Genomic DNA, 9,978 nt, shown 5'->3' on the forward strand with positions numbered 1-9,978 from the left:
TAATTTATTTTTAATATTGTAATTTAAATGAATTTATTATTATTACTTTTTTAATCTAATATCAATTTAATTTTATATTTTATCAGATTTCAAATTTTTATATTTTATAGAAATAAATTAGTAATTAATATTCTTTTAACCTAGACATTAAACAGGTCTTATATATATGTATACACTCCACGCACAACAAATGAATACCTCATAATCAAGCTCAATTAAACAATTTTTCATATTAAAAAAAATAATGTGTCTTTCACCACTATCTTTTCTTATAGTTTTTCTTCTTGGTCCATTAAACGTCAAAGGTGTTGATTGGGACAATGTTCCATTCATGCAAAACTATGCTCCTTTATGGGGGCAAGAAAATATGCAAATTCTCAACCAAAGTCGGGAAGTTCAACTTACATTGAATCAAGAATCAGGTAATATGTAGAATATATGTTCGTACACAAATTCTACCTATTAAAAAAAGTTATATTGCCAACAAAAATTCAAGCACCAAAAAATGTAAATTTCTTCATTATGTTTTTTTTTTTTCACAAATCGTCACTAAGTGTTAGCGATGTCAAATTTAATAATGCATGAAAAAAAAATTATACCTATCTAATCTTTATTGTTGACTTTTTATAGTGATATGATATATACACAGTCATGTGAGATAACAGATATATGACAATATTAATTATAATTTTAAGGCATTAAGATTATTTAACAAATTGATTCTATATCTTTATAAAAGAGAAAATCTAACAATTGTTTATGTCTCATAGGTTCTGGTTTTCAGTCTATACATAAATATAGCTCTGGATGGTTTAACATGAAAATTAAGCTGCCTCAAAATGATTCTACGGAAGTGATCACAACCTTCTATGTATTTTTTCTAATATATTTATCTTATTTGTGGTTTTAGTCTTGCACATATATACACTGAGTTTATTTTAATTCATAGTATTAATTTACGCATTATATTTAAATAATCTTATTATTGTTTCCCATTTTTATTTTTTTTGTTGCAGTTGATTTCAGTTGATGGACCTACTCGAGATGAAATTGACTTTGAATTTTTAGGTGGAAATAAGGAAAGATCTCATATACTGCACACAAACATTTTTACTAATGGGCAAGGTGGTAGGGAGCAACAATTTCAATTTTGGTTTGATCCCACTGCAGATTTTCATGATTATACGTTTCTTTGGAACGAAAAACAATTAGTGTACGTAATAATTATATCATTCTTATTCTCTCTTTTCCTTGCCTTATATCCGTCGAAAAATATATAACTTTCAAGTATTTACATGTCATTTTTGTTTTTTTGTATCAGATTTTTTGTGGATAACATCCCAATTAGAGTGTTCAAGAATAACACAGATAAAGGAGGAAGCTATCCAACACAAGCAATGAAGATTTATGCAACAATATGGAGTAGTCCATGGGGCTCTGGTGGAGTTCCAATCAATTGGAATGAAGCACCCTTTGAAGCTCACTATAGAGGATTTGGCATCAATGCTTGTCAATCCCAAAACCCTAATATCGAACAATGTAATTCCTTTAGGTATTGGTGGAATACTGAAAATTATTGGGAGCTTAACTTTGATCAAAAGCAAGCTTACAATAATGTGCGAAGCAAGTATTTAATATATGATTATTGTACTAAACAGCCAGAAAATCTTGAGTGTCAAGGTTTACATCTAAACTAATTCTAGATGTGAGAGAATTGTACTATAGAATAAATTATACATGGAAATTGTTGAACTTTTTTGGTTTAACCCTACGGTTTTCCAGAGGAAAAAAGCCCTAGTAATCTGAGTTCGGTCGAAAAAAATATTATTGTGTATGGTTTCTTCACAAGAATGATTTAATGGATGAATTATTTCTTATAAGTAGAACACGTTTACAAAATTGTTATTATTAATCAATGAATTATTATCCTTGTTATGATTAATTCATATTAAAGTATAGTGACTTCAAATGATACCTATAGTTGGGCTTCGGTCTTTTTTGTAATTTTAAAAAAATGATATCTACACTACTTAAATTATTTTTAAGTAATTATTTATAAATTTTTATATATAATTTTTTTATTGTGGTATAAGTTTTGATTATGTTATAATAAATCAGTGTAGGATCTTTCAAAAAAAATATCAGTGTAGGAGTCCGTGCTGCTAATATGATATTTAAATGGTTTTTATGATTTGTCATTATAGTTTAATAAGTTTCCTTCAAAAATAGTTTAACAGGTTGATATTATTTTTTTTAAACAACTTTAATAGGTTGATTTTTGTTATACTTCTAACTAGAACGATAATTGTATAAATTCTTTGCAAAAAAAAAAAACTAGAACAATAATTGGTCAAACTAGAACAATAATGTGTGAAACAACATAATTTTGCGTATAACTAAGGCTGGAGGATCCTTAAAAGAAAACTAAGGCTGGAGTTATTGTGATTATTGATAATATTCAATAATTTGTTTATAGTCAAAATTTCAATGCAAGTCACTTTTTTCGACAAATCATTGTATTATTTACTCCTTCCATTTTAAAATAAGTGTCGTATTTTATCATTTCACACAAATTAAGAAACACAATAAATGAAAGAGAGAATGATAACTTTACCAAATTATTCTTAGAGTTTTTCTACTTGCACCCTAGTTAATCATGGTTGCACCCTAAAATGACAAGATTATCCTTTCATAAAATTTGATTTTCAAAAAGCCTATTCCTTCTTTTTTGGTTACACCCCAAAACCCTTCTTCCAAAACCATAATTCTCCAATCGATCGATTGTGTTCTGCGAAGATTTTCAAAACTATACTTTCTCACGTCCATTCATGATTTCAAAGAAAATTCGAAGCAAATCAGGTTAGCAAGTGTTGTTCTTCAATCGATTGTGTTTTCTTGTTATGGGTTCTCAGTTCTGATTTTGTGTTTTCCTTGTTCTGCGATTTTGTAAAATCAGTTTAAGTCGGTTCATGTAAACTCAGTTTAAGTAGGTTCATGTTAACTCAATTTAAGTAGGTTCATGTAAACTCAGTTTAAGTAGGTTCATGTAAACTTAGTTTATTAAGTTTACATGAACCTACTTAAACTGAATTTAAGTTAACCTTGTCAATGTAAATTAAAACCGTAATCGTACAGTGCATCATTGCAGTTGAAGGAAAAAAATTGAAACTAGCAAATAGAAGAAGAAATTCACTTACTTATATCCAATTGAGTATGGATGAAAAATATTTTGATTCACTCTTTAATTTTCATGGAGATTGATATTGAACATCAAATTGTTTGATCGATCGCTTTGTGTGGTGAAAGAGGGTGAAACTCACTGACAATGAATAAAATTAGGGTTTTAAGAAAAATTATATAAAAGGGCAATTTTGGTATTATAAAAAAATTTAAGAAAATTTGGGTGTAACCAGAAAAACATGGGGTGTAAATAGAAAAACTCTTATTCTTATTATCTCTAATTAGAGGACACATTGAAAAAAAGAAATTAAAATTGCATTGAAAACTAAAATCAACACTTATTTTAAAAACAATTATTTTTTAAATGTGACACTTATTTTAGGACGACCGGAATAACTTTTTAGAGTTGAATATGACCTAGTCAAATAAATATGTTCTGGTCAAATCATACTTATTACTACTATTTCTCTGCGGTGGACTGTGTTGGAGTTCCTTCGTTTGTTCATCCCTCGATCTGGACAATGATTGGATTGGTTCGGCCCAAAAGGGCGTGTATGACTTGATGTTTAAGGAGTTGCTGGAACTTGAATCGCACTATGTTGACAGACGATTCATACGCCTATTTAGAAGCTTGAAACACTAGAACTATGTTTTTTTGCAATTCGATTTCGCATCCATACGTGGGTGCGCTGGATTGTCCGTGGTTGTTGTTGTTTTGAGTTTTGTTTTTTACCCTTTTGGTGGTTCCTTTGTGATTTACGGGGTCAGATCCATGTCCCCCCAATCTTGTACTTCCTCTTTATTTTAATCTTATTTCTATTTTGCTTAAAAAAAAAAAAAAGAGGGAGAATGTTCTGGTCATATTCAACTTTTTTTTACAAATCATTTCATTTTTACTATTTAGTAACTTTTTAAATTATAGAGTTGACTTTATAAATATTTTCCGGCCAAATTCATAAAATGATATGTATTTTTTATTATTTAAATTTTGTTTGTCAAACTTACAGAACATATAAGTGAATATTTAAGGCTTCAAAGTAAATAAGAAAATAAATAGAAAGAAAAATATGTGAGGCCAATTGTGGGATACTAGAAAATAAGTTAAGAACAAAATTTGTGGGATACTAGAAAATAAGTTAAGAACAAAATTAGGGTTCTTCGACAAAATTGATTCTAGAACAGTAAAAATGATTTTTGATATGTTTAGTTTCTCAGTAAAATTGATTTTGCCTCCATAATTGTTTCTACTCGTAGCTAAAAATTGTAGCTTATGATTCTAGAATTGATTTTTACCCTAAAAATTTGTAGAATGTTTATTTTCTTCACCTTACCAAAATTGTGGGACCTAAAAAGTACAAACTCATTACTGAAGTGTTTGTTACCATCACAGAAACAAACAAAAAATTGGGAAAAACTTCTGCCTCGGATCTGTATCTCCCTTGGCATGTTGTAGATGTAATAAAGCAGTCCAGTATGAGATGAATGTCTTAATCGATCCAAGCCTATTCAACCAAACCTTTGAAAAGTAAATACAATAAAAAGCCACATGAACAAAGAGAACTTGCAGTTACATGTCATGCCGGCATTCAGCTCACTGCTGCACGCAATACAAGAGCGAGACTAAGATTCTTCAAAGGTACAGAGAAAGTGCGAAAAATAGTTCTTGTAAACATGTTAAAAGGAAAACAGTTAGAAAGATTGCCGTTCTAGAATCAGACCCGTGAAAACACTTGTTCCTTTTTTGCATGTAAGGGACCTGTGATTCAACCATATAAATCGCGCCATGGCTCCTTGATCTCCTTTAATGTCTTTTTTGGATTCCATATCACTCTGTCTTCTGAAAACTCCAGACCTGTACTGCTAGCCAAAATCTCACCTATTTCACAAATTGCCTAGCAAAAACCACAAAATTAGCCATGTCATTTACACCCATTTTATTGCAGAACAAAATGGAAGCCGATTTTTCAAGAAAATAAATCTTTTCGCCTTTTTTTCAAGGGTGTTGCTGTTAGGATCCCACAAATCCTAACCTTCAATGATTAGGGAAATGAGAATATGATAAAATCTCAGAAATTAAGATAATCAAACAGAAAAATAGATAAAAGAGATAGTGTTTATTGATAGCATTTGATGAAAAAAGAGTAGTTAAAACAGTAAGAGGAATCCAGAGCAATGTGCTCCTACCGGAGAAAGTATTCTCCTATCTCAATTGTAACAATAAACTTGCATACACTCTCCGTCTCACTACATCCCTCTCTGCTAACAGAATTCCCTAGATTCCAGGGATATTCCCAGCCATGTCACCAACTAACTAATTCCTCTCTTTCTTACCCTTTCGGACATACACTCTCCACACCTTAGGTTTGGGCCTCTCATAAGCATTAGGCCCAATAGTTCTATCAGGACATGCTTGTTCAAAAAAAAGTTCTATCAGGACATTTGCCCTAAAGTTTAATGATAGCAAAGAAAATTGGTACACAGAGGATCTATTCTCCCCTTAACTAGATCATACTCTAGTTCACAACTTTCATAAAATAATTTCCATGTCCTTTCCAAGGAGAAAAGGTCCTTTTTTTTTTTTTTTGACAAGAAGGTCCTTTTTTGCAGAAAAAATATTTTACACGGTTTCCCTTTTTTCTATAATAAACATGAGTAATTATATTTTTCATCGAGGGCTCAGGTTGGTGCCTAATGGTTGAACAGTGAAAATAGTAAAATCAACACATAACGATACCCCAGTTTATGTTAATGGAAGCTTTTTAGATAGCAAGGTAAATAATGGCCATTCTTTTTCTGGAAATCTAATTATATATGTGCTAAAGAAGTGGTAAGAAAATGAATACCTCATGCTGTTTGGGAGATTTATTGTCCAAATATTGGCTAGTTTGTCCGATTAGAAAAAAGGTTGGTAACTTCATTACACGAACAAAGTGAAGAAAACATGCAAAATTTTCCTGCTGAATCCGCAGTGAAGATGGTGGTTCCTGGGTTTTCTTGAGTAAGGTCTGCATTGTTTCTGTAATTTGACCAATCTGTATGCCATAAGTTAATGCCCTGCTTTCATCTGATCTTAGGGATTTACTGTTCCCTTTAACTTTGGATGATTCCACCAAAAAAGGTACCAAAAGTGTAGGCATCGAGGATGGATCGCCTCCAACAATTTTATTGAGGACCTCATTAAGAGCACATGCTAGTACTGGCGGCTCATAATGCTGCATAATCACGATTGACACCTGGATATGAAGAGTTAACAAAATCAGATGTATATCTAGAAGGAAAATTAAGACACAAGGATACACTAATTTTCTAGGAAAACAATTGAGACATAGGTTTAACCAAGAATTTCTTTTAAAATCATAGGAATTAAAATTGATATGATAGTGTCACCAGGGTCCTAAAAGTTCTTATCGAAAATTTTAGCTTTTAAAATTATGAATGCATTGAATGCTATGATTCTCAATAAAACTTTCTATATATTTGGTTCTTTAACTGTTGTCCATATAGCACTTTAGGACGACCATAATCCATAATTAGTAGCAATGATCAATACATGCTAATAAGTAATAAGTGGTGAGTTATGGCTCTCTGAAAGAGTAATTAATCACTTCAGACATTAGAAAATAAAAATTTGGAAATGAAATGTAATACAAGCTCTTCACAGAATCAGGGTTTAAGGGTTTGTTTGGGAGGGGGTTTTAGGAGGGTTTTGAAGGGAGGGCTTTGGAGGGCTAAGTCTATATATATATATATATATATATATATATATTTATTTTTTTTGAATGGCTATTTTAAAATATATTTGATATTATATTTTAAAAAAATTCAAAGAAGAACACCTGAAATGATCATATAATACTTCAATCAAACTTAATTGATTTTAAAAAACATTTTACAGTGTCTATACTTTAAAAGAGAAAAGTAAGGCCTCCCGCCTCCCCTCCCCTCCAAAACCCTCCATCCAAACATACCCTAACAGAATCAGATGTATGCCTAGATGGAAGAATGAAAGCTTCCTGAAAAGAAAGTATCTCATTTCGTTCAAGGGCCATTAAAAATGACAAATAAACAATAATTTAAATAGAAACCAAGAAAACACTCTTTTATGTTTGGTTTATTTTATTCCCTAAAAGGCCAATAATTTTTTTAAAGCAATCAATCTACGAGACAACTAAATTGATTCTTAAATAAATGAACCAGTCATGAAGAATGAAGAAAATATTCCGAAGTATGTAAAAAAATTGGAAGGGGTGAGAAGGTTGGAAGAATTGAGAGTAAGGAGCAATCCGAGGAAATAAATTCCAACATTTGATGAGAGGGAGAATTTAGTGGCTGATCTAGCTTGATCAGTATTTTGAGAAAAATAGGAGTACTAGAGGAGATGAAGCTAATGTGGGTCGTTATGTTTTCTATGAGGGGAGAAGCTTGAATATGTTGGTCTTCATGAAAGCAAGACCATCCGATGACAACCTGGAAAACTTTTGATAAGGCACTTATCAAGAAGTTCCAACCAGGTTTATGGGCTTTCCTTCAAAATTCAGAAGATGAGAAGCAGGATTACAAGGTAATCGAATCTGAAAAATGAATGGAACACGAGTGTGAACTCAGAATTTTAGAGAAACAAGAAGGAGCAACAGTAGAGAGCACCGCATAAAAGGGTATTTTGTTGGAGGATAGTGACAATTATGGTGTGCACAATGGCATAGAAACAGAGACAATGCTAAAAAGGGAAGAAACAGCCTGAGCCAGGGGTGAATCGAATGAAACACGGCTGCCAAAACTCCCGCTGCAATAACCTAAAATCACAAAAGTATTCTCGGTTGCAAAGGTGCTACACTGTTTGTACCACAGTTTCAACATCTTTACAAAAAGAGGGTGTGGCATGTATCCAAGCTGTCTAATATTGTTCATAAGGGAACCAAAGCAAACAGAAGAAAGGCATCAACCATGTCAGTCAAGCATAAACCGCCAAATCTGCTGGGCCCAGGTCAGGGCACAGAGGCCGCAGGAGAGCAAACGAAATGGTGCAAGTGGAAGGGGCGGTTGCAACTAACAGCAATAGAAGGGTGATATGGTTCTCTAACTTACTAGGGACATGCTCAATCTAATATGCGAAGTGGGAACTCAGCTTCATGGGGAAAAAATAGGGTCTTCACGGGATATAGAAAGGGGGGCCATGAAACCAAAAGGGTAACAAGAAAATTGCAAAAGGAACATTGGGCTTGGCTGATTGAAGAAGTTGGTTCGTCTTCCTCGAGAAAGGGGTTCCATAGTTATGTCATTTGTGTGTGGTCTCTAATTTCATCACTTCTGTGAGGAGCATTGCTCTATTTCATTTTAATTTTCTTCTATAGTTTCATTTTGGGGACTTTAAAATAATCAAAAATAAGTTATTTTAGCCTTATTTTTGAAAGAATTATGATAAACCAACTAGGTCAAATCAGGATCATGACAAAACACACTAGGTTTTTCTTTTTTTTTTTTTTTTTTTTTTTTTTTTTTTTGTCTCTAGCCGAAGTGGCAAACACCATCAAATCCGACAAAGGTGTCCTGTCTATCTAGCAATATCGACATTGTCAATTGAGCTAAGCTTTACAGACACAAGAGAGAGTTTCAATCTTATTTTATTTTCAAGAAGCTAGCTTAGCCCATCTAAATTGGCATCGGGGAGAATCGAACTTGAGCTCGAGGAGGATCACACTCCTGGGTCCCAAGCTAATACCAACCAAGTGGGTTCAAAAGAGAGTTTCTTTAATCCCAATTTCTTGAGATAATTGCTAGTATGACATAACAACATAAGACAAGAATATTGTTCAAATAAAAAACATAAGAGAAGAATAGTAATGGGAAAAAAAATGAGGAGCTTACCTTATAACTCCGATGATTATCAAGATAGTGAAGAACGTTCCCAGAAGCTTTGTGATCCTTGATTCCATAACCCTCCAAAGAAAGTTCAAACGAGTCCTCTCTGAAACCAAAATTAAATTAAATTAAATTAAAATGAAATTAAGGAGGAAAAAATGAATAGGAATAAGAATAAGAATGAGAAAAAGAAAAGTTACAAGCGAGTGAAAGAGGAAGAAGAAAGAGCTTGAGAGATAGCAGAGGCGAAACCCTCGGAGTCTCTAAACATAAACACTGTGATTGGAGCTAACTTCATTTCTGTTATCTCGCTTGTTTCTTCTAGTTTTTCCGATTTCACTCTAGTAACCAGAATTACGATGCCGAAGACCCTTGTAAAATAAAAATAAATAAAAAATCTGTTTTCTCTCAAAAAAAAAAATTGTTTGATAAATCAATTAAGTAGCTTATACCTTAAAATTTAGGCTTGTTCAGTTGGTCCTTTAATTAATTTCAAGTTTTCATTTTGGTCACACAATTCATAAAATTTCTGTTTTAGTCTTCATTTTTTCCTCCATTTGTTAAATAAATTTCTGACTGTTAAGTTTAACTTCAAATGTCTATGGTGGACCAACATTGTAGGTGGTCAATCATAGACCTTGTTAATTTGTTTAGTTTAAATTGTTTGATCTTTTTTTTTGAAAATATAACCATTAGATCATGCATGTCTATTATATCTAATTGTACACCACCACCGCCAATTTTTTTAAACTTTCTTCATCTTATTCTTTCATTCTCTTCATTATCTTCATCACCATCTTCATACCTTCATAGCACAAACCTAGAAAAAAAATAAAAAAAGTATAGTATTTTTTTTTTAAACAATATCCATAATCATGAATCTACAACAACAACAAGACTCACCCTTCATCAACACCTTAAAACAACAACACATTAACA

General features: G+C 32.1%; 2 protein-coding genes across 2 annotated transcripts; one reads left to right on the plus strand and one right to left on the minus strand.

Annotated features, from left to right (window-relative positions):
* Nucleotides 1-244: 244 nt before the first annotated feature.
* On the plus strand, nucleotides 245-1,697 carry LOC11411657 (xyloglucan endotransglucosylase/hydrolase protein 2). Its single transcript, XM_003595499.1, has 4 exons — nucleotides 245-422; nucleotides 771-871; nucleotides 1,017-1,213; nucleotides 1,322-1,697. The coding sequence occupies exons 1-4, from the start codon at nucleotides 245-247 to the stop codon at nucleotides 1,695-1,697; spliced, it is 852 nt and encodes a 283-aa protein (XP_003595547.1).
* Nucleotides 1,698-4,584: 2,887 nt separating this feature from the next.
* Nucleotides 4,585-9,429, minus strand: LOC11409001 (uncharacterized). The gene is made up of 4 exons (XM_003595500.4): nucleotides 9,240-9,429; nucleotides 9,046-9,145; nucleotides 6,024-6,413; nucleotides 4,585-5,072 (listed from the first exon to the last, which is right to left on the minus strand). Exons 1-4 carry the CDS (start codon nucleotides 9,335-9,337, stop codon nucleotides 4,944-4,946), a joined length of 717 nt encoding a protein of 238 aa, XP_003595548.1. The 5' UTR covers nucleotides 9,338-9,429; the 3' UTR covers nucleotides 4,585-4,943.
* Between the last annotated feature and the right edge of the window lie 549 nt (nucleotides 9,430-9,978).

Source organism: Medicago truncatula, chromosome 2 (assembly GCF_003473485.1).
Source record: "Medicago truncatula cultivar Jemalong A17 chromosome 2, MtrunA17r5.0-ANR, whole genome shotgun sequence".
Lineage (NCBI taxonomy): Eukaryota > Viridiplantae > Streptophyta > Magnoliopsida > Fabales > Fabaceae > Medicago > Medicago truncatula.